This window comes from Loxodonta africana, chromosome 3 (genome assembly GCF_030014295.1).
Source record: "Loxodonta africana isolate mLoxAfr1 chromosome 3, mLoxAfr1.hap2, whole genome shotgun sequence".
Taxonomy (NCBI): Eukaryota; Metazoa; Chordata; class Mammalia; order Proboscidea; family Elephantidae; genus Loxodonta; species Loxodonta africana.
The window spans coordinates 81,369,899-81,394,607 of record NC_087344.1 but is presented as its reverse complement, the minus strand read 5'-3'; the positions used below and the strand labels follow the sequence as shown (position 1 = coordinate 81,394,607).

The 24,709-nt window shown below is 45.7% G+C and overlaps 1 protein-coding gene across 8 annotated transcripts in view; it reads left to right on the top strand.

The window, feature by feature from the left end:
• The window catches only part of ERI3 (ERI1 exoribonuclease family member 3), a 137,170-nt gene that overhangs the window by 19,031 nt on the left and 93,430 nt on the right, over window positions 1-24,709 (top strand). For 7 of the 8 annotated variants that reach the window (XR_010321385.1, XM_064281868.1, XM_023554638.2 and 4 more), the window contains 2 exons: window positions 15,615-15,731; window positions 22,099-22,158. Coding sequence is in view for 7 of the 8 variants with exons in the window: in XM_064281868.1 (XP_064137938.1) it covers window positions 15,615-15,731; window positions 22,099-22,158 (177 nt within the window). In the remaining variant the exon portion in view is untranslated. Of the gene's footprint in view, window positions 1-15,614; window positions 15,732-17,894; window positions 17,971-20,885; window positions 21,079-22,098; window positions 22,159-24,709 lie in introns of those variants that run through there. The other variant, XM_064281869.1, reaches the window with a different exon arrangement.

Sequence of the window (24,709 nt, the reverse complement as noted above, 5' to 3'; positions counted from 1 at the left end):
TAGATTGGAGAAGTCATCAGTTGCAGATAGGACAGTATCTTTCCATTGAAGGCCTCATAGGTCAGATCTTCATTAGAGCCTCTGTGTGTTTTGGTATTTTGGTCAAGAAGGGAGGAAAGAAACAAGGAAGAAAATTGGAAAAGCTCAGGATAGGAGCAATAAAAATGATTAGAAGCACAAAAATAGGATTTGGAGATAAAGAAGAGAGCTAAATAAATTCACGTGGAAAGTGGTTGTAACAAACAAACAAAAAAACCCATTGCAGTTGAGTCAATTCCGACTCTTGGTGACCCTTTAGGACAGATAGAACTGCCCCATAGGGTTTCCAAGGAGTGGCTGGTGGATCCAGCTGCCGACCTTTTGGTTAGCTGCTGTAGCTCTTAGCCACTGTACCACCAGAGCTCCTCGTTGTTCCAAGGAGTATGACAATAACTTGTTTCTCATTTTACTAAGGACAATAACAAAGTGAATTAAAATTGAAGCAGGGAAGATTCAGATTTAGGGTGAGAATGAACTTCCAGAAGAGACAGTAAAGGGCTAGAATATGGTAAGCAAGTTATATTAGCCTTCCCTACTGTTCTCCGAATGGCTTGATGGCTGTCCACTTGGCAGGGATTATGGATAAGGTCTGCATGCTTCCTGGGGTTGGATTTGGGATTGTGAATTGGAACCATATCAGCTCCCCTCATCCTGGCTTCCAGGAGCTTTCAGTACTCAGAGTCCTCCGCATAGTACACTTCTGATTCTTATGGGAGTGTGTCATACTCCTCGGATATGTAGGCGCAGGAACAGGTTTGGGGCCAGGGCCTATCTGGAGGCTTGGCATGGGGCTCATTTCTTTCATCTGTCTCTGATTTTCAGAAGTCCCTGGGTCAGCTTATTGGGACTATCCTAAAGGAATGCCATCATGAAAAACTAACAGGTGTAGTTCTGTTTGTACTTGGGTGAGTAACACTATTGGTTATAAACACGGTAAAACGTCTGGTATTTTCCATTTGTCATCACTTTTGCTGTTTGTTTTTGTGCTTTGTTCAGCTAGGTGAAACTGGCGTGATCGGTTTGCCAGTTATAGGCTTTTTCGTTCTGATTTTTTGCACTCATTTGATTTGTTTTACATGTTTTGATTCAGATTAACATGGTAGGTATTGATTGAACATGAGACTCTTTTTCATTTGAAAACATTTTTCATTAAATGTTAATTTAGGTATTTAATGTTTTAGGGGCTCTAGACTTGAGGAATATGATTTCTTTCTTGTTTTAGGAATTAATTGTGCCCTATTATAGAAGTGGATCTTATCTGGTCCAGGAGAATGTGGCTTCGCTGTCCTCGCTAGCAGGAGTTCATGCTGCTCATTTTGGTGTGGCTGTGCATCGAATGATGGCGTTGTGACCCTGAGGCCCAGGGAGCAGCCTGAAAGCTTTGGTGGGGTCTTTAATTGTGCATCTCTAACCTTGGGGCAAGTTCTCTCTCCACCTCAGTGTTCAGAAGTGACAAAAGCAAATGTAAGTGAGGAGAATGAGGTATAGGCCACAGCACGTGGGGAGGGGGACATAACCTCAGCTGTCTGGGATGGCCAGGGAGGGGGCAGCCCAGCTCTCCCCATCTGGGGAGCCGATGGCCCTGCTGCCACCTCCCTCCCTCCCTGGGTTCTCTCGGGCATCCATCAGGCTCCTGGGTGTAGTCTTTTTCTCACTGCTGTGCAGCAGCCCTGCCGACTGTTTTCCTTTTCATCTGCATTCAAGTGCCCATAACTTCGGAGGAAAATGACCTTTGGGGTTGAGATTTTCTAGTGTTTGGTCTTTGTCCACGGGGACTTTTTTTTCCTTTAGGAAACCTTGAGGAGACTCCATCTGCAATTTGAGTTAGAACTATGAGTAAAGGAGTTTCTCTTTTATAGAAATTGTCCAGATGCGGAGTTATTTTTGGAGGGTGGGGTGGAGAGAGGATTGCTGGTCACAGAGGAGAAGGAAGAATATAGAAGAGAGACATTTGGGAGATTTTAGTATGACCTAGAGCTGGTACATCATTATTAGTCTTTTTGTGAGAGAGAGATTTTAGAAGAATTCACAGGAACTTGGTCAAGATCCCTACAAATCAAAGTATATTGATACCTTTGTTCTCTATTCAAGGCTGAAAGGCAGGATCCCCCCCTTGCCCCAATACATACATATTGCTCTCTGCTCCGTATTGAGTTCTTTTCCTTCTCTCTGTTCTTGGTTCCTACAATCTCCAGATGGGTGGTTCTTGCAATCTCTAAGTGGATGGGAAGGTATTTCCCTGGGGAAAGAATTGACCCTTCTCTCTGCATTTCTCTGGGCATTTAACAGAAGTACCTGGTTGTTGGGTGGCGGTCCCTCTGCCTTTGGCCCCAGTCAGCCTGCAATTTTTTCTGTACACAAGGCGAAGGCACTGACGCTATTCTTCTAAACTTGGAAATGAAATGCAAAACCGACGTTAATGTAACATTATGGTTGAGATTAAATGCACCAAAATCAGGAAATTCAAAGTTATGCTTCCCGCAGCAACTATAACTCAGCCTCATCTGGCGTGTGTAGTATTTTGTGTTAGTGTGGATGGTGTTATATGTTAAGACATTAAAGTTAACACCATAAGCAGAGCGCAAAATGCTTGAGGGGGCTGAGTTATGATGACTGTGTGAGCTGTAAGTGTTCTTGCACAGGCTTCTGACTCCTGGCATAATTTTTCCCCTAACCATCAGACCAATTATTGCCTTTTCTTTTTAGTTATATCTCTGCTTTAACACATCTCTTCTTCCAGGGTCACTATAAATGAATTTCTCTATTGGTGGCCAGTGATGGTGGTGGGAATGGGCAACCCACTAGGCCGTTTTGTCCCTTCTGTCTCTGCCTCCGTAAATGTGGTGCTTCCTTTTCCCCCCTCCCCTCCCCTTCCAGGCAGCTGTTCCCTGGTGGTCCCTCACAGGGACAGGCTTACCCCGACTCTCACAGTGGTTCCTTACTAGTGCTCTCTGAATGAGAACAGGCCTTTGCTGTGTCCAGGCCTTGGCCCTGTTGTAACTTCACATGAAAGCCGAAGGGCCCTTCTTTATTTGGAACAGACATAGCAATGTAGAAGTAAAATATACATCTTGGGGAGTGGAGCACTGATGCATGGTGATGCTGCCTTGTGTGTTTGGCCTAGCAGAGGGTGGATCGAAGTGGGTTTATTTGCTCTATTCGTACTGCTTCCCTACCTTCCCTAGGGTTTCTACCCTCAAGCTGCCATGGTATGTAGTTAGGCTATGGAGTGGCCTGGGTGTGGGGCCAGGAACCTTCCTTGGGGAGCACTGGGTCGCTGGTAACAAAATCACCACATAGTGCAGTGCAAATCAGGAAGCGTCTCCCCCAGCCTGTTATTATTGCTGGTGGCTGCCCCAGGGCTAGACAGCTGTTGGAATGTAGATTTCGTTAGACACAGGGCTAAGGTTGGTGGTGGGGAAGAGCGCTAAAGAATAGGGCCATTGATAAATGGTGAATGAAATCAGGGACTGTAAAATAACAGTGACACTGAGCTGCCTTTTAAAGTTCTTGTTGGACATGACAAAACCAACTAAGTCAGCAAAGGAATGAAGAGGACTTCATTGTAACCACCTTAGAGTCAGTGAAAAGGCCTCTTTTTACTCATTCAATAGCAACTTCAAGCTCTCTGTTAGGTGCTGGGGATACAAAGACAAGGAAGAAATGGTCCCTACCCTCAAGGAACTCATAGTCAAGAAGGGTAGACACACGTAACAGCCATTGAACAATACGATAATTACCATTTGATGGGTAAGTACCCAGTGCACTATGAACACAACAGGATGATCATTCCTGCTCCCAGTGTGTGGAGAGGGGAGTCACAGAGCCTTCGTGTTACGAGAAACTTAAGAGAGTGGTGAGGGCCAAGTCTGCCTGAGCCCTCTCAGAAGTGCTGTATCAGGAATGAAAGAAGGTGCTTGCAGAGAGCTGGAATGAGCGGTGTAAGTCCGGAAAAACTTACCTGGATCGCAGGCTTGTTTGTTGGAATGTTGAAAAAGAGGTAGAGGGAGAATGAAGATTTTGACCCTGGCAGATATTTCACCAGTGAATAGGATTATCTGTATCAGTTATATGGTATTTTTCACATTCAACCTGGAAGATGTTACTGGGATGCTGTGAGCGCAGGAAGGCTAGAAGAGGCTTAAGAGAATTTTAGTAAATAAAGTCTGGGCAAACAGGGTGGGAGGGGTCATTGTACAAATATGTAAGCTGAGGTTCTAAGGCATTGATAGAGAGGGCTAATCTGATAGCTACCATTGATGGTAGCTTCTGGGTTGGGCTGCTAAGTCTCTAGTGAGAAGCAGGGGCTGGAAAATGACGTGACAGACCTCCCTCGCCATAGTACTGTGAATTTGGATCTGGATCTGCTAGGCATCCTATGTGAAGATCCATGTTCAATAGACCAGGGAGGTTTAAACCTTCAAACAGATAAATAGCTGGCTGTGACATTGAGAAAAGTGTGGAAGGAAAGATTAATGAAGAGACAGGAGCGGGTAACAAGAGCAGAGGTAACTGGACAGTCAGCTGGGGTGAGGGTTGAGTTTTCCCTCTGAGCAGCAGCAAATGCATTGCTGTCGAGTGGATTCCAACTCATAGTGACCTATAGGACAGAGTAGAACTTCCCCATAGAATCCCCAGGCTGTAACCTTTATGGGAGCGGATTGTCACATCTTTCTCCCGTGGAGTAGCAGGTAGGTTCGAACTGCCAACCTTTCAGTTTGCAGCTGAGTGCTATACCACTGCGCCACCAGGGCTTCTCTGTAACAGGTATAGCCCTAGAAACCAGCAGGTCAGGAAGGGCTGATAGGAAGCCAAAGGAATATTTAGGATAAGTCCATAGGCTTCATCTTCCCCTTCCCTCCATCCTGTTTCTGCTTGTTTTTCCTGTCCCCTCAAAATTTCTTTTGTAGACCAGGCTCGCTTGTTTGACATTAGGAAAGTGATACTAGGAGAAGCTTTCTCCGTCTCATTGTCTTGTCAGGGAAAGGGATCCTGTATCATTTTGATTAAGATGCTGCTGGTATGATTATTTTTTATCCTCTTATCCTGGGTGTTCACAATACTTAAAAAGCCCCCACAGTCTTACATCTTACATGTATGTGATGAGTTTTGAGCTCTAGCTGTGAAAATTGAGCCCATAGCCCAACCTAAAAGCCTGAGAGAAGAGTATTCCCAGATTGACACTAGCCTCCCAAGCTGACAGGTCTGCAGCAGAAGGGTAACCAGGCTGGGACAGGCCGAGAGGGGTTTGCATGTATTGAGGGCTACCATGGGCAAGGCCGTCTTAGGTGCTGAGAGAATCAGAAAGGAGGTAATGTAGCTTAGACTCTGAAGGGAGAGACAAACATCAGGGAAACATCCTGAAGTAGAGCTATCTTTGAATAGGCTGCTTTTTTGGTCTTAACCCTATATGTAGTTGGCTAGTGGGGATCTTAAAGGTCTTTGAGCAATAATACAGGTCTGTTACATGAGTGGCTCTAATTTTGGTCTAGTGCTGTGTGGTCAGTGTCTAGTCCCTTAAAGGCCATCCCAGCCAAGGGCTGTTCTGAAGGCTAAATCCTGGGAGAGGCTCTTATTTCAAGATACAGATGTTGCTGTGAGTAAAGGAGTGTGCAGAGTCTACAGTGAGGCTGGGGGCAAAGTTGGTCAGCCAGAAAAGAAAGTCTGAATGTTTTGTTGAGTAGAAGAGATGAAATAGAAATAGATGTTGCAAGTTAGAATATTTGAGTAAAGGTTGGAGACAGAGGGGAAGGTGTTCCAAGTGGTTAAAAATGGATGTAGGGTAATTGGTTAGGAGGCCACTGCATTACCTGAAAGAGGTAGATGTTAGTGGGCTGGACTAAGGTGGTGATGGAGAGAAGTTATGTGTTGTGATCCTTAAGTATGGTGAGAAAGAAACAAGCTTGAGAACCATGCTCTTAAGTAGTTTATAGCTGCTTTGGATACTAGTGGGGAGTCAGTGGTGCTAAGAGCTTTGACAAGCTCCTAACTTGTGTTTGTAGTAAGAAATCCTCGTAGGAGAGATGTCCAACCATGCTTTTTGGTTCCTTTGGACAGACGGAAGGTGTTTTTCTGGAGGCCTGAGAGAATAGTGTGATGAGAACCCTGGGGGTAGCTGATGCCCTGGTCTCGACAGAACTCTGAAAGGGTGCAGACATTGCCAGGACAAGAAAACATTTTTTTTGTTGTTTTATTTTTATTTTTTGACAAGAAAACCTCTTGCCGGCTCCCTGACAGGTATGCCAGCTTGATCTAAAAAGTTCTGGGATGTGATGTGTAAGTTTTTCTCTCCTAGCTCTTGGCAACAAGATGGATGAAATATCTGATGGCAAGAGCCAGGGATGGTTGATGGATCTAAAGGGCTTGCCCCAGGTGCCTAGAAGTGGGGTGAGTAAGGCTTTGTCCTGAGAGAGGAGCTGAGAACCTTGGGCTCTGATCTGCACTTAATCAGTAACTCTGAGGTAAGGAATTGGCCACACAGTTGCTGTAGACCACACTTTTGCTGTTCATAGTGTGGTCTGAGAAAAGTAGTAGCATCTGCATCACCTCGGAGCTTGTTAGAAATGTACTATCGGTCCCCATCCCTGACCTAAGTAGAATCTGCAATTTAACAAGATCCTCAGGTAATTTAAAGTTTGGCAAACACTGCTCTAGTCTAGACCAGGGCTTCGAACCTTCAGTCAGGTTGGAACCCCTGCTGAGAATCTGCATTTCCAACAAGTTCCCGGGCAATGCTAATGCTGCTGGCTGGGAACCAATTTGAAAACTACTAGTACAGCAGTGGTTTTCAAAATTTATTTTACATAAGAATCACCTGGGGATCTTGTTAAAACGTAGATTCTGATTCAGTGTATCTGGTGAAAATATGAATTCTCAGTAGAGGTTCGAACCAGAATGAACCGGTCTGGAGCCCTGGTCTAGACCAATGGTTCTCAAACTTTGGCGAGCATCAGAAGCACCTGAAGGGCTTGTTAAAACACAGATTGCAGGGCCCTCATCCTGGAGTTTCTGATTCAGAAAGTCTGGGGTGGAGCCCAGTAATTTGCATTTCTAAGAAGTTCCCAGGTGATGTGGATGCTATTTGTCCACATTTGAGAACCATGGGCTGCCTTAGCTTTCTCATCTGTAAAATGGGGAGTGATGCCCACCTGCCTTGCAGAGATATGGGGTCATATGAGCCAATGTGTATGAAGTGTTCACTGCATTATGGGCAGGGTGGTAGTCTCTGTGATGTTACTGGTCAGTGATTTTTTTTTATAATTCTTTTTTAAATTTTTATAAATTTTATTGTGAAAAGTGAAAGTTTACAAATCAAGTCAGTCTCTCACACAAAAACTCATATACACCTTGCTACACACTCCCAATTACTCTCGCCCTAATGAGACAGCCTGCTCTCTCCCTCCACTCTCTCTTTTTGTGTCCATTTTGCTAGCCAGTGATTTTTTTTAATCTACTCTCAGGCCAGAACAATGTTTCCCTGTCCTGGCTTCTGGCTGTCGGGTGTAGACAAGACAGGGAATCTGTGAGCCACACTGTAGGCGTGCAGTTCTGTGAGAAAGAACAGCAATCCCTGGAGCTGTGGGCAGGAGTTACTGAGCACGGCCTTCTGAAGCCCACCCAGCTTCTCTGGGCTGCTATCAAAGTTGCCTGACCCGAAACTTTTATGTCTGCCTAAGTCTGCCTAGTCCTGTCTTGATCACCTATTACTCACCGTCAGCTATTATAATCTTCAGTGCATTATCTGGATTGATTAGGAAAATGGTCTTTGTCTAACCAAGCCTCTGATTCATCTTGTGATCCTGAGCAAGTTACATGACTGTTTGCCACCTTGTTGGGTGATTAACTAAACAAGAGGCTTAGGCTGCGTGTGCCCATGTCCCAGAGTGTGGACTCTGGCCCTCCAAAGTGGGGAGAGCTGACATGGGGGCTGCTCTCATGAGCACGATATAGCATAATGGTTAAGAGCATGGACTCCAAAACGGGGCTTTTTGGATTTGAGTCTTTTCTCCAGCGCCTCCTAGCTGTGTGACCTTGGAAAAGTTATCTATATTCTTTATGCCTCAGTTGCCTTATTGGTAAAATGGGGTTAATAATAGTATCGATCTCAGAGGGCTGTTAGGAGGATAAAATGAATTAATATATATAAGTTTTTGGTATGTAATAGCTGTATGTGCCAGCTTTTATAGGTGGAATCAGCATTAGTGTTATTCTTACCAATGGCCTCGTAGTAAGCTATTGGGTTACAGCAGGTGGCTGGGAGGCAGGCCCTGCTTCTCCAGGGAGTGTAGAGAGAGTCTCAGGCTCTCTATCAATATGGTGGAGACAGCCAGGGCACTACCCAGAGAGATTTTCTTTCCTCCACTGGAATGGTATGTTGGGTTTGGCACCCTTCCACTTCCACGCTCTCCCTTAGTGTTGCTGCTGGGAGACCTCTCCTGCACCCAACCTGAGATTTGTTTAAATTAATTTCATGACAAATATATGTATACAGGTAGCTACAAAGAAATCATTTGGTTGTTTCCTGCCCTGAAGGATCTGCTTCACAGAGGCCACTAATACCTGAAGTTATTTGTAATTGAGTAACTGAGGCTGTGTCAGAGTCTTGTGTGTTAGAGGTAGTCTCTGGCATATACACTCCTGGGTGAGGGTGGAATTGCTAACACTCTAGGTCTCTTTCATTTATTGGTATTGAGTGTTTTTTTTTTCAAATTCTGATTTCAGTAAAATCATAATTTACTCTGCAACACCCCCTCCCCCGCCGCCGCCAATACCCTGAATAAAGGATGGCAGTGTCTATTTTCAGCCCCATTTCTACATTTTAATTGCTTTGGGGTCTATGGGGATGGGTGGAGAGGGACATGCAGGTGAAAAATCGGCCTTTTAAAGCCCTTGATTTTTACCCTTCCTTGTCCTGAAAGTTTGAGCATCAGCTCTCATCTGTCAAAGTGTAAATCAGCAATTAAAACCCAAACAGCCAAATGCCAAAGATGACCCGAAGCACAAAGCAACTGACAAACAAGTCCGGACAAATCGACGGGTAATTTATAAGCTTTGCCCTAAAATCTAATTATTTGGCAATTCGAATTTGCAGCCAGCCAGGGCTTGGCAATAAATTTAACCCGCCATAAATTATTTAGGAGCAGGCTGTGGTGTAAATCAAAACCACGAGTGTTTGTTTAAGAAATAAGCTCCTTGTGCATTAAATGTCTTTTTTTTTCCCCAAGGAAGAAACTGTTAGGCAAACCATGCCCTATTGCCCACTGTATTCCTTGCTTCTCCCATCCAACTTTCCCTTTCATCTGTGGCCAGGAAACACCCTGATCATTTGGAGAAAGGGCCCATTTTTGCCTGAGATTTTTATCCAAAACCAAGTATTTGGATAAAACCCATGTGTTTGCCAACTACTACTTTTTCTATTTTGTGGTGGAATGTTACACACACTTTTTGCAATTTTCTTCAGAGGATGGAGGGGAGGGATAGATTAGGTGGTATTGTTTGCTGTTGAGTGAATTTTGACTCATAGTGACCCCAGGTGACAGTAGAACTGCTCCATTTGGTTTGCTTGGCTGTAATCTTTATGGAAACAGATTTCTAGGTCTTTCTTTCATGGAGCTTCTAAAAAAAACCCCAGTGCCGTCGAGTCGATTCCGACTCACCGAGCCTCTAGGTAGGTTCAAACCAGGGCTTTGAACTGGTTCTTTCTGATTTGAAACCCTGCTGAGAATTGGCACATCTAACAAGTTCCTAGGAAGTTATACATAAGAATCACCTGGGGATCTTGCTAAAATGTAGATTCTGATACAGTATATCTGGGGGTAGAGATGCATATTCTCAGCAGGGGTTCGAACCAGAACGAACTGGTTCCACCACCAACCTTTCAATTAGCAGCCAGCAGCTGAGTGCTTGCATAGCTGTTTGCATCTTTAGATTAGTTGTTAACTGTCTCTAAAATGAGGAGATGCCAGTTCCTTCCTAGGTCGAGAGGGGAAAACGATGGCAAATCATCTGTTCATTCCCTTATTTCAGACAGGACCAGAGAAACAAACATCAGCTCAGGCAGAGGAGAATCTGTGCTTTCGGAAGAAGGTCTGTAGAATGCTGCAGTGCTGTACTCTCTGTCCCATTGTTAAGAAATGCTAACAGCCTAACCCAAGTCCCTTCTGCTTAAAATCCTTTTGTTGTCGTTCTTCTAATCTTTAAATATAATCTTACCACTGCAGACAACTTAAGTTGAAGGGATTTTGAATACCTTGAAAACCTACACGTTTATTTCTTGTAATCTCCTGATTGTGGGTGTGGAATTTACTTTGAAATGCTATTGCAGTTCTGTCATCAGTTTCTCAAGGGAATCATTGGTGTTCCTAGTTGAGCAGTTAGAAAGCAGCTGGTTCAAAACCCCTGCTCCCAACTCACTTAAAAAGGTAAAAGATCAGTTGCTTGGTGCTTTCCTTTTATCTTTCTGTCTTCCCTCCTCTGAAAGAGAGAGAGATTTGCAGTTGGCATCTTATTGAGGGAAGCTGCAGGTAAAATAGATTTGGAACCATAGGTACCTTGTTCTGAAGCTTTTGTTCTTAGTTGTCAAGATGTAGCTAATTCCCATGAACCCATCAGCAGACCAACCTTTTAGGTTCATGGTGCCCTGCCCATGGATGACCTAGAAGTGCAGGTGATTTATGGATGATGTCAAGTGACCACCTGTTCCAGTTGTAGCACTGAAAGTCTTGTGTCCTGGGATACCCTCAGTCACGGGCCAACTGGGATGGCTGGTTACCCTAGGAAAAACTGGGACGTTGGTGGTTTGTAGCAGCTGCGGGAGTCCTGGTAGTGCAACGGTTAAGGACTTGGCTGCTAACTGAAAGGCTGGCGGCTTGAACCTACCTAGTAGCTCCATGGGAGAAAGACCTAGCAATCTGCTTCTGTAAAGATTATAGCCAAGGAAACACTATGGGGTGGTTCTACTCTTGTCACATGGCATTGCTGTGAGTCAGAATTAATTCAATGGCACACAACAATAATAACAGCAGTTGAGGGAGGATAAGAAACCACGTAGAGATGAGAGGCAGTGCGTCTAGTAGAAAGTGCTCTGGAGTGTTATATGTGTAGGTTTGAATCCTGGCTCTACCGCTTAGCATCTTCGTCACCTTAAGTAGACCACTTAAGTAGATAGATCCTGAGGAGAGCTCTGTGAAAGCACTTGGCCTCTGTATTGCCATTTATAACCCATCATATATTGAATCACAAAAGTCGAGAGAGTGAGGACTGTGTGCCAGGCAGGAGCTAGGCTCTGGAGATGCAAACTGAAGGGCCATGATGCTTGCCCTCCCCAAGCTCATAGCCTAGTGTCATCTATATTACTGTAGCCACAGTGGAGGCTTTCCAGTAGCAATCTTCTAGGGCTTTCTGCGTGGATATTCCACATTCATTGCTGTTACAGTTTGAGAGCAGCCTCTCTTTATAGGAAGTAATAGACAGTTCCCTAAAGGTTAGCTTTCAGACTAAGAGATTTAGATCTTTCTTGACCCTTCAGATTTTGAAAGCTGCTAGTACTACTCTCTGTCTCATTTCCCCGTTTGGAGTCCTAACTCTGGCCTTTACTAGCAGTATGACCCTGAGCAAATAACTTAAGTTCTTTACTGGTTGCCGTGGAATTGACCCCAACTCATGTTGACGCCATATGTTTCAGAGTAGAACTGTCCCCTATAGGGTTTCCAGAGGCTGATTTTTCAGAAGTAGATCACCAGGTGTTTCTTCCAAGCCGCCTCTGGGTGGACTTGAACTTACAATCTTTCAGTTACTGCTGAGCACATTAACTGTTTGTACCACCCAGGGGCTCCTTAAACCTTAGTTTACTTGTAAAATAGAGATAATAATGATTCCTACCTCATGAATTGTTAGGAGGATTAAATGAGATCATTTCCATTAAGCACTTAACACAGTGTCTGCCACATATAAACAATAAATGGAAGGGCTAAAATTATGATGATGATGATATGACCTATCTCCCAGGATTAATAAGCGTGAACTAAGAAAATATATATGAAAGCATCTTGTAAATTGAAAACTTAACACTTTGTATGTCCCTCTTCCAAGATATTTATCATAGGACATTGTTCATTATTAGCTCGTGTACCTTTTCCACTCACTAGTCTGTGTACTTCTCCAAAGCAGAGGTATATTTTATCTCTAGGTCCCACTCCAACACCTGTACAATGTCCCACACAAAGTAGATGCTTATATAGCTTAAGCGAATGCGAATGGCATATGAAGGTAAAGAATTATGAAACAACTCTTCAGGGAGGGAAAGAAGGGCTGGTAAAAACAGGTTCTTCCTTCTTTCCCAGTGCTGCTTTTATACAAGCAGACACTCAACTGTTTCTAAAAAAAAAAACTTCTTCCTAGGGTGATGATGAAGTTGTTAGGGGAAGGAAAAGGAGAGGGGCAGGAATAGTAGTTTTATTATCTGTACAACTGGTCCTACAGGCTGGCACTTGGGCACATCTTCACAAGCCTTAAGTTAGAATTGATGCTGTCAGTCCTCAGTGTTACGTCTCTGATCATTGTCAGCTGAAAGCTGTTGAGGCAGTGTTTGGCATGCCCCAGGTGCATTGGCTGCAAACTCATGCCAGTTTGGTACAGATTGGGACTCCTCTCCCATGAGCAGGCTATTAGGGCCAGTATTCTCCTTGACTGGACAACGTAAGTAGGTAAGAAGTACCGAAATGAGGTCCTTTGTGCTTTGACTCCCCAGCTAAAAGGCTTCGCTTAGGAGCTCCTTTTTTACAACCTCAGTGGCTCAGATGAGGTGGTGAGTATGTCAGTGTGCAAAGTCATTGTTACTACAGCTCCTGAGGCTGCTCTGGAAGGGCCCCTGCAAAGTCATGTTTGAGGATTGGCCCCTTGAAAGCCCCTCTTCTTGTCTTGGGGAAAAGTCCTGCCTAATGGGCTGACAACGTCAGAGAGGTAGGTTTGTGGTAAGTCCAATCTGATGTGTTCTGGGCCCTGAGTCCCTGGTCCCCAGGCATTTAGGTATCTGCCCCCTTTTTTCGCATGGAGTTGAGGCTGGCGTGTTCTTAGACAGGCTCCGTTTCCCTATGGGTGAGGGAGCCAGCAGCGGGAAAGCTTGAGTAGCAAGCTACGGGGGGCAAACCCAGAGACTAAGTTTTCAGAGAATCTGCTGGCAATGCTGACTCTGTGCTGGTCAGAGCAGGAGCTGAAGCGCTTACTATTTTATAATAAATACTAATGAAATTTTAGATCTGTAATAACATTTCAGATATCTAAAACAAACCATCTGCTTGTAAAAAAGTGGAAAGAGATCAACTTTAAGCCATAAATTCTTGGTAATAGAAGGTTTTTTTCTATTTATGTTTGATAGATATTTTTGTTTCCAGAGGAATGTCAACTCCTAATTTCATAATGTATCATGGGCTTAAGAAAATTGAATTTAATAAAAGCCAAAGATGAATGGCATCCTTAAAGGTCCCAACACTTGTCTTTATTAGCAGGACAAACTGCAGGTCTCCAAACACTGCCTCTCTCCAAATGAAAGTTTAAATGAAAAGTACAGTTGTGTCACAGGTTAAATTTCATTGTGGGCCCAGCTAACATTGTTAGTGAGGAGCTGGCTGTATTTGTTTCCTTAGACACCAGGGCAGCCAAACTCACCCAACTATGGAGGTCTGTCTATTGGGGAAATGTTTCTGTACTTTGAGTGGAAGAGGAAGGATATATCAGAAATTCAGGAGTCAGGTGAACCTGGGCCAAGCAAGTTAGCTCTTGGAAACCCTGGATGTCTGATTTTTAAGGGGACCAGCGTGTATTTTGTGTGTGTGTGTGCACTTCACTTTTCTCTGTTGTCGAGTGCAGAACTCTCCTCTAGTTGGCCTGCTTTGTGGGCAATGAGAGGCCCAGGAAATTGGGAAATGAGTGTCCACTTCTCTCTCCATTGAGAGGAGAGGTGTATCTCCTAGTATAACCAGCAGCCTTGGCCCCCTTTCCATCTCCGTTTGCCTCAGCAGTGAAGCCTTTCTGCCCTTCCTATTCCTGGGGACTTCTGTCAGCTTCCCTATCTTTGGGGATCAGCCCAGGGCTACCAGGCAACCGGAACCTTTGAATTTCTCTGGCATGAAATCTGAATGCCTTGATTTGGTCTTCAGTCCTGCTGTGATGTGTTGGATTGAAGTAGATTTAAAACCAATCCTAGTAGTAGTATGTTTATGAGGGGAGGAGACCTGGCTGACCTAGGGTTATCAAGGATATTGGCTATTTCTCCTGTCTTTCTACCCATTCATTTCCTAAAGTACAGTCAGGTATCATCAGCTTCTGTGTTGTTTCTCCAGGCTATCCCTGGGGAGAACCAAATTGCCTTGATTTCAGTGATACTGAAAAGGTCCTCTCTAGAATGGGGACCTGGGTGAGGGATGCCACTGGAGCTGAAAATCAGGACCCTAAGTGGGCAAAGCCCTCCCGCCCCCCCCGCAGTGGAGGCCTTTGCACATGCTAGTTTTACTTGGAGGATTTTACTCTTATTTATTTATTTTTATGATTTCCTATTTGTCTCTTCCAGATGTTTTCAGGGCAGTTTTTTTGTGTTGTAAACTAATTCCATTCATGTTTTAAAAATTTATGAAAGCGCTAATAAAAATGTCAAAGTGGTAAAAATGTTAGCTTTTCCTCTGCTTTGATTAAATTTTGCAAACTGTTTTTGAATATTAAAAAGCCGTAATTTTTTTTATTCTCTCTCCTTGCTTTCCCTCTTCTCTCTGGTGCGCGTATGCTCTCTCCTGCCCTCTCCCCCCTCTGGTGCGTTCCTCCCTTCCCAGGAGCGATGTATGAGGCGTGCTGCACAGCCAGCGTTCTGCAAGCCTGTTTGCACACCAGGACCTTGGTGCTGTGCATCTCTATTAAATAACGGAGACAAATTAATCTTAGAGACACCAAACAAATTGTCACTTCTCTTCTTTCTCTTCCATTACGTTCCAGCAGACTGGGAAGGGCTGGCTAAGTGACTGGGGGAAGGGTGTACTGCCTGAAAGGTGGGAGAACCTAGCTTCTATTACTCTTATTCGGTTTTCTCTTTCTCTTTAGTATTCCCTTTAGGTTTATTTATTATTTATCTTTTTATGAAATCTAATGAAGAAACTCACCAGCTCTGTTTAAACTTGATACGAAGGAATCTATGCTTTGATCTGATGGCTGGGCGTCCACATGGCTGGAGATGCAGGTCTGTTCCAGGATATGGGCCTGGGCAAGCAGAAGGCCTGCTTTTAGGGACTGACGTGAGCAGGCCTCTTCTAGAAAACCAGCTGGGGAAGCGGTGGCAGATTGTGCCACTGTCTTCCTTTCTCTTTCCAGAGAAATGGGGATGGGAATGTGTCCAGTCTCTGGAACGTAGACATTAGCAGTGAGACGGTTAGGATCATAACTGAGCTGGCACCATCTCGCTTGGTCTTGGCTTTGGCCTGGCAGGAGCTCATGAGCACAAAAATTTCCTCTGATTCTTGACTTTGAGTTATTAATTGAAATGGTTGATTAAAATAACTTATTCTTCCTTTTCTGTGTCTTTGCCCCTCCAGGAAATCATTGAGTTCCCCATCTTGAAGCTAAATGGTCGGACCATGGAGATTGAGTCTACCTTTCACATGTATGTGCAGCCCGTAGTCCATCCACAGCTTACCCCCTTCTGTACAGAGGTAAGGGCCCTGGAGGTGGGAAGCAAGGGCTGCTGGGAGGGGAGCTTTTGGATCATTGGTGCTCTATACAGATTGCTTAGGGAAAGCTTAGGTCTTACCAGTGGCTAAGGTGAGTGTACACTGAACCCAGCAATTGGCTTTATGCATACTACTCGGGCTCCTGTGGTCACTGTGGATTCAGGCATTGCAGTGGCACAGTCTGTTCCAGCTTCACCAACATTTTCCCTTCTTTTGCCATGCATAGCCTTCATGGTGGCTGGGAACTTATAGTCTAGGAGCAAGATGATGCTACTGGGGCTCAGGCTCTTTCTGGTTCCATTTCCCGTGGGGTCCCTTGGCAGCCATTTTCTAAGAGGTGAAAATTTCAGCAACTTGGAGTGGTTATGTTCAGGCTTTCTTAGCTTTCTGGTGATGTCACCTGTCCTTCTACAAAATGGCCCTGTGTTAAGCATAGGTTGAGTTTGTGTAAAGCATACTCTGTCACCACAGAGAGAAAAGGGCAGTCCCAGTGGGCTGAAATGTCCTTATCCTGGGCTGGTACTGTCCTCTGCCACCTTGTCAGCTGCTTAGTATGGGACCCATTTTACATAATTACATTTTACGTAGAAATTTTGATGCTCGTTAGAGGCTCAAAAGAGCCCCTGAGAGTTTTGACATCCCGGGCCATGTGGAGAAGTCTTCTGTGACAGCTTTCCACTTGGATGCACCATGTTTTATGTACTGTGATGGCCAACAGGTTGTGGTGGGATCATGAGTCAAGAATGTGTGGTAGCAGAGGTGATGGGAAGACATTAGTGTTTCTGGAATGTTTTATGAGTTCGGGGCTGGGGTACATTAGAGACTTTGTGCCTTCGATTTACATACCTACCTTCTGTTTATGAATGAAATGGGGGGAAAGAAGTTCTTGAGCAATCCCGAAACAATCTCCTTAGTGTGGAGGGAGTTGCAGAAGGGCCTGTCTGACTCTCTTGGGAAGGCTTAGTGGGCTCTGAGGTTGACTTAGCTTAGGTATGCGGTCTTGAGGGTTGTGCCTGGACTTGATGCCCGTGTTTGTCACCTGACCCAGGTAGGCCTTTGTTGCAGGCACCCATTTGGCAAGGACATTGCATATAAACCAGGTGTCTAGTCTCTTCAGCCTATTCCTGTTCTAGCTAATAATGTTGGGGTTCTTGCTCAAACTTTGGTTTGCTGAGTTTTTTCCCCCCTTTTGCAAATTACCTATGCCACTAAACAAAAAAAAAAGGAACCAAACCCGTTGCCATCAAGTGGATTCCAATTCAGAGCCACCTGATAGGACAGAGTAGAACTGCCCCATACAGTTTCCAAGGAACACCTGGTAGATTCGAACTGCTCACCTTTTGATTAGCAGCCCTAGCTCTTAACCACTACGCCACCAGGGTGGGGTGCTAATCTGTCCTTTTTTGCCCCTTTTGAAAGATGACGATTTTAATGATGTTGAAAATCCCTTCCTTATTGGAAGAGAAGGAAAGCCTGCTTAAACCAGCCAGTCACCCGACCCCTCCACTGGCCTGGAAGTATAGTGTCTTCTTGTCCTCTTCTTCCTCCCCTCTCTGTATGGTCTGCCTCTTGGAGCTAGCAAGCTTCAGCTCAGACAGGTAGGCTCAAATTTTGGAAAGATTACTACTTGTTCAGGAATAGAAAAGACTGCTGCTGGAGTCCTGCCCTGGGTAGGATTGGTTGCTTAAGAGTATCTGGAAAGAGGAATTTTTTTCAGAGTAGGACTGCTGTTGCTGCGTGTGTGTGTGTGTGTGTGTGTCTTGGGGCTGAGGGGGCATGTGAGAATATGCTGAAAACTATGATTCTTCTTTTCAGAAAGTTCCACCCAGGTACATACCTACATATTTTAGAGACTAGTAGGAGCTGTGGTGGTGGAATTCTCATTATGAAGCCCTGTTCTGCAAGTGAAGGTGTGGTTGTACTGCAGACACTCAGTCTGCCACTTTGTCTTAGGCTTTCAGAGCTCAAAGCTGTCTATGATCTCATCCCTGCTTTTTTCTCCAGCGGCATATCTCCTTGCTTCACCTCCTACCCCACTCCCCTCAGCCAAAGGTTGCCCTCTCACAGTCAGCCCTCGCACATTATGGTTCCTCTGCCTGCATACTGCTGCTACTCCCTGCACCCTAACTCCTACTTCTCCTCCAGGACTCTGCTCAGGAAGCCCTCCCTGATCCTCAGGCTGAGTTCTACTTACCCCAACACAGCACTCCTCAGATATATGGTAATTTATTTATCTGTCTCCCCATTAGACTGTGAGTTCCTTGAGGGTAGGAACTAGATCTGATCTGTCTCTGCCCTATCATTAGGGTCTGGTACCAAATAAACACTTAACTCCATGTTCCTTAAATGAATCAGTACTGTCAAGGAGTTATTTAGCCATATCTTGCCTCCCCAAAAAGCAACTGTACTGCTGACTTGCTCTCTTGAGTAAGTGAAGTCTTTTTGGAAAACCTTGGATCATCTAAATAATTGTCCTGTCTCCATACCAAATGGTGGAATTGTATCACAGAGAAAGGCGTGGACACAGAATGGTGGCGATCACTCTGAGAGCTCATCCAATCTGGCAGTAGCTGCTTTTGGGTATAGGACTGGAGGTCATTCCAGCCAGAGGGTTCTTGTGTTATTAAGTGCCTAAGCAGCTTCTCCCTTGCACTAGAAGCTCTTAGAGAGCCCTAGCCTTTGTATGTGTGCTTGTGCACGTGCCACGTGTATATACATGCTTGCGTGGGGAGAGAGAGCCTCAGTGCTGGGAGCAGGAAGAGGGATTCTGCCTCAAGCAAGTCTTTAGCTCACATACAGATGCCCTTTTATACTATTCTGTGTAATGAACATGTTAGCCTTCTAGAGGGCCATCCTTAGTTCCAATTGACAGTCTGCCTGGAGACATGGTTGTAGCAGAGATTGGATAAGGTGTATTTCATTCCTTCCTAAACCCTTTCCCTACCACCTCTAGAATCTGCTCCAACTCATCATATCTCTGTCCCCAGCAGCTGGGCTGCTGCACAGTCCCTGATCACGTGCAGTCTTGTTGTTGTTGTTGTTACTGTTGTTAAAAAAAAAAAAAAAAAAAAACTAGAAAAAAATACCCATTTTGCTAAACGCCAGTAAAGGGCTTTGTCTTGCACCTGAACTTATAAAGGGTGAGATTTATTGGTCTCTTTGTCTGAGTAGAAAGAGTGGGTCTGATTATCAGATTGCACACCAGAGACAAGTGCTTATGTAATCAACAAACTGTCTCGGTGTCAGAATACGATTGTGTTGGAGATAAACTGTGAAAGGAGAAAGCACTGGATGCTGACATGATATTGGCACTGAGCTTTCTGGGCTGCTTCCTGTAGTTGCTAGTGTTTACGATGAGGCCAGCTCGTTCCTGGACAAAGCCCTAATGTGGGTAGGGAATCTCAGTAACCAGCCATGTTATCAGTCAGGGTCAAAAGCCCCTCGCCTTGTGGTTTCTGAGTCTGGAGAAGCGGGAGTTAATCTGTAATCCCTCAGTGAGAGGAGCCACAGAGCACACATTAATTCTTCCTCTCACCTCTCCTGCTTTAAGTAGTAAGGTCTCTGAGCTCTGTTTAGCCTGTGAGCCCTGGTTCTCAGCTTAATAATACTTGGCTTTGCTCTAGTACCTTTCGTCCTGGGGACGTGAAAGCATTTTACAAACCCGTGTTAACCCAAGTGGGAATGGGCTTAAGCTACAGCATGAAGGCTTTAAGTTGGGCCTAGGTAGAACTTCCCAGTGTTAATTTTAGATAATTCTCTCTTTCTCCCTCACACAGCTTCTTATATAAGTATTATAGAGAGTCTTGCAGGTTATCAGTATGAGGTATAGAGGCTAACTTTCTCCTGTATTAATCCCTCCAAGGGTGGAGGGATTAAGATGTGATTCACCCTTGGAGGGTTTAATACAGTAGAGTGAGGCTTCCCCCTAGGAGGCTGCCTCTGGTTGACCCAGTAGCACAAGCCCCTGTGTCTCTGGGGTTTGAGTTTAAAGTCCTTCAGGAACTCAGCTGTGAGCCATGTCTTTCTGCGCCATGAGTAAAAATACCTGTTTTCTAGGAAACATGTAGAGAAAGGGCACTGACCTCACTAGGCTCCTCCAGGCTGAAGATTCTAGGATTGTTGACCACAGGGGTGGAGTTTGTGAAAGCCCTAGGATCCTGGGGCTCTCAGAATAGGAAGAGGCAGGCCTAGTCTGCACTGAGAGACCCTGCAGCAAGACATCAGAGTAGTGCTTTAGTTTAGTATGTTCTCTTCCCACATCAGTGATTTTCATGGGGCCAAGAGCAGGTGATTGTGGGGTACACAGGTGCTAACCTAAGCCCTGTCTCCAAGGAGGGAGGATTCTTGGCAAGGGTGCTATTAGTTTTCTGTATGAGTGAGACTTTCTTGAATCCCTTTGGCGTTCAGCTCATCTGAGTGACCCTGGGGCTGGTGGGAACCAACAGAAGGAGTAGACCTCATCTTGACCCAGGAAACTCAGACCAGACAAGACACTTGGATCTTGGGGCTTTCCAAGAAGTGGAGGTGGCTGTGGGCCCTCTTTTCCGGGATAGTCCTGACCCTAAGCCCCAGCTCGAAGCTGGGAGATGTGACTCACCTGTGGAATAACTTAGCAGGAGAGTCAACTGCAGGTTGGACCTGGAGTTGGGAATAAGCATACCCTTTCTTTGGCCCCTACATGCCTGAGACAAAATACCTCAGTATGTAGCTCTGGAAGGTGTACAGGCTCTGGGTGCCAGCTGAAGTGGGCATTGAAGGAGGCTGCAGGAAGAAGACATGTTCCGCTAGGGCAGGGCTTTTATGGCTTCTTCACTACTGGCCCCCTACTTCCTAGAAAGGGCTCAGCATGTTGCAGGTTCTCCATGAATAGTTGTTGACTAAATGAAAGGAGTCCCTTGCACTCGAAGGCTAAAAGACTAAAGCTGCTGACCCAGGGCACTTCCCCATCCCCACCTCCCCCAGCTCTCAGTGGACCATCTTTTCTTCTCTTTGACTCAGGCCCTCCCTCTGCTGGGCAGTTCTTTGGTCTCTCAAGCAAGGAAAGGGTGTGGAGGTACCAGCCGGGTGGGCATGCTGTGGGTTAAAGCCTTGCAAAACAACAGTGTAGTTAATCTTTCTAATTTATTTTCCTTTTAGACCATGGGAAGTCTGTAGGCAACAGCTGTTACCCAATTAAAATACAGATTAATATAAAAACAGTTTCTGGAATATAAAATAGAGTGGCTGTGTCCTTACACTTCCTTAAAATACCACCTAATAATGACTTGATGAACTACAGAAACCCACCTAGAGGAACTCAGCGTTCTTAAAATGAAAATTTCTTCCCTAAAAGGTGTGTATTACTATTCCATGTAAGTCACTATGAGAAAATAACGTGCCCTCTTAGAGCCTGTGGTTTCTGTGAGTTGGGTATTTGGTATTCATTAAATGTAATTATAGTTTAATTGGAGTTTAATCCCCCCCCAACCTCAAAAAAAAAAAAAAAAAAGAAAGACGTTTCCCAGCCAGCCTGAGATGCTACTGTTTCTGGAAGTAGCCAGGGGCATGTTGGGCATGGGGATTCTAGCTGCCGTCCAAGACTGTGGATGGGGACCTCATGGCTCAGATCCTTGTAGGCTGTGCTTGAGGGAGATTTTGACAACAAGACAAAACAACAAGCTTGTTTGAACCTAGGCCTGACCTGGGTAGAGTAGCATTGTTCTGAGCATAGACCTGCGTGTCAGGAATTCTCTAGACCAGGTTCTTGTACATTAGGCTTTCTTGTCTTATTTTCCTCACCCGTTAAAGGTAACTCTATTCCCTACTTTACTAGCTGGATGAAATACCCAGGTATGCAGGGTGAAGGGTGAATCCTGTGGGCTCCCCCAGGCCCTCCCTTGGTATTTGACAAAGTATGGCATGGGGGAGATGCTGGACATCAAGGCTCAGAGAAGGGGTGGGCTTGAAACTAAGCATCCTGCCCTGTGCAAACACTCTCCAACTTTTACAGGAACTTTGGTGAAGCTTAGAGTTTAATTTACTTTATGCTGAAATTTGTGGGAAGCTTTTGAGTCTATTTAATACAAAATACATATAAAATCAATTTTGTTTTCTTTTTGCAAAATAAAGCTGAGACAGATGTGAGATACACTCCGTAGTTAGCACATATATATGTATCCCTGTCTCAGGGTGGGATTTGTGTGGGAACATTCACATCGTGCCCTGGGACCATTCCCGAGGCTTCTAGTAAAGTTCTGAACCTAAAGCAATGTCAGGTCAGAGCCCTTCACAGAAGGAGAAAAACAGGAAGGAAAGGATCCAGTGCAGCTTTGAGTCCCTGCGCCCATCAGCTATTTCTCTTTCCTTTCAGCTCACTGGGATTATTCAAGCCATGGTGGATGGTCAGCCAAGCCTGCAGCAAGTGCTGGAGGTAAGTTGAGTGACCTTTAATTCCTGACCTTTGACCCCTTCCTGCTGCCTTTCTCTCCCTCCCCTCCTGAGAATCTAGCCGTGTAATTTGACTATGATTATGGCTTGATTAGAATAACATTTGCTGTCACATCAGTGACATGCTGTTGAGAGTATTGAACCATTGATCTGTCATCTCCAGCTGTTCCCGTCAGGGTTACTGACAAGATGTCCGAGTGCTGCCAGGAGTCTGGCGGAGGGGCCCCCACCCTCTCCTGGCCTATGGCCCTGTGCTGGGGCCAGCTCTGGGGCAGCTCTACACTGGGTGAGTGGGTGGGGGAGTAGGGCAGCTGAGCTGTGGCACTGTGGGGCTAGCCCCAGGGACTGGAGGTGTTTTGTTTAGCTTTAGTGTTGGCTCCTTGTGGCATGTGAGCACTTCATTAACTCACCCAGGATTCCCCATTGATGGCTTTTGTTTGCTGTCAGCTCCTCCAGGAGGTGCGGCTGGGCCTGCCTGCCCACTGCAGCTTGCTACTGGATGCATTGTGCCTGTCAGGGGTGCGGAGGCTGCACTGGGTAATGATTCCTAATCAGAATAATTACAACGATTGCCTATGTGAGGGAAATCAAATTAAAGCCTTTAGAACCCTTGGCAGAGACCACACTTCTAGGATGTTCTCCTTAGGGAACTGGAAAAGGTTAAGATGCTGCTGCTGCTTCTCCAGCCCGGGGGAATAAGGAAGCGTGGTGCTTGGCCTTAGCTTGTCTCCCACCCCCTCTGGCTTAAGGCTTCCAAAGGGAGAGAAGGTTCCCATCCCTTTCTTCTCTATACAGGGAGGGGAGAAGAGAACAAGCTTGTGGATCTCATTAAAAACCAAACCTGTTGCTGTCGAGTTGATTCCGACTCATAGCGACGCTGTAGGACAGAGTAGAACTGTCCCATAGGTTTTCCAAGGAGCGCCTGGTGGATTTGAACTGGCAACCTTTTGGTTAGCAGCCATAGCTCTTAACCACTACACCACCAGGGTCATTAGATGCTTTATTTATTTTTAAAACCTGTAAACCCATAGTTCAGGCCCCAGCAAAGCACAGGAGAAAGCAGACTATCTGAGGAGATGGCAGGACATATCTGCATTGGAGGTGGTCACCCTAGAGGAAGTGGGGTAGTGCCAGGGAAAGGAGAAAGATACAGGAAGATTTCTTTAGCCAAGAGGGCCTGTCCCATGGGGGAGGGAGACACGGGTTGAACTTCCTGGAGCTCTGCAGGATGGAGCCAGAGCCAGAGCTCAGGTTTAGGCTCACCCTAGTAGCAGAGCATACTCCTTGTCCCTGGGAGTGTGTAAACCCAGGTTCAGTGGCTGATGAGGCTCTGGGTGGGGTCAGGATTAAGGTACCTGCAGTACTTTGGGAAATGATGAGCTCTGAGGTGCTTTCCAGCCCCATTGTCCCTCTTTTTGGGGAAGAAATTTACTACTGTTGCTGAGGGGACTCCTTAGCACGGACTGCTCCTTATAACACCAGACCCAAGGAGAGAGAGGGGACCCGTTCTTCCGCGTGTCCCAGCCAGCATCCCTAGCTAGGACTTGGCCCCTGAGGGAAGCCAGAGGACAGGCAGCTTTTCCCTGGGATGTCTCTGGCTTGGGAGAAGGACGCTTGCTCTGAGCCGGCATCAGACCAGGCCTGTTGAGGTGATGGGGATTTTTCTCAGGGGCCCCAGTTGAGGGGAAGATGTTATCTTCAGGAGGCTTCCTCTGGCAGAACCCAGACCAGCTCTGGGGCAGGGTGCTCAGAGGAATTGGAGTCTCACCCAGGAAGCTACTTCCGCTATTTCAGCGTACTCTGCGGGTGAGGAAGGAAGATTCCTGTCATTAGCCTAGTAGGGGCGTCTCAAGGGTCTCTTAAACCTCTGGTAGGACGAGGAGACCAGACTGAGCTCTGCTTTGTCTGGTTAGCTCTGAGATAGTTAGAGAGCTAACTTCTTGTTCCAACAATGTATTGAGCAGGTGGCCAGTTAGGTGTTTCCTTGACTCATTTGTTTTAAGTTGGACTTGTGCTGCGCCCCTCTAGGCCTGTAGTGGCTGGGCGGGCTCGCCTAGCCGACCGGAGATGGTCTTGGAGGTTCCTCCAACCCTTTATTCATTCAAGCAGAGAAGGGAAGGAAAAGGACAGCTTGATTCCAAATATAGTGGCACTTCCCTGGACAGGCTCATAGTAAAAGGTGCTCACTAACTGCTGCGTGAGTGGGTGGCTCAGGTGCTAAGTTTCCAAAGACCCCAGTGAATAGAAGCGTTTCTCATGGTAAAGGCCTGGTCTTGCTGAGTGCTTCATGATAGCCCTGGCTTGTCCTGCTTTTTTCCCCAGGACCACTGTGCAGGAGCTGGGGTATTAGGGAGCCACTCTAGTTGGGGGGGACACACCTTGGCAATTTAAGGCCAGTGAGCTGGAGTAAGGTTATGCTGACTTGGAGAGATCCAGGTTTGCCCACCTCTTTTCTTATGTAAAGTCTGCCTTATTTTCTTTAGATGACCCTGGGAAAAGGATGGGGGAGGGGTGTGTCTGCACGCAGGTACAGG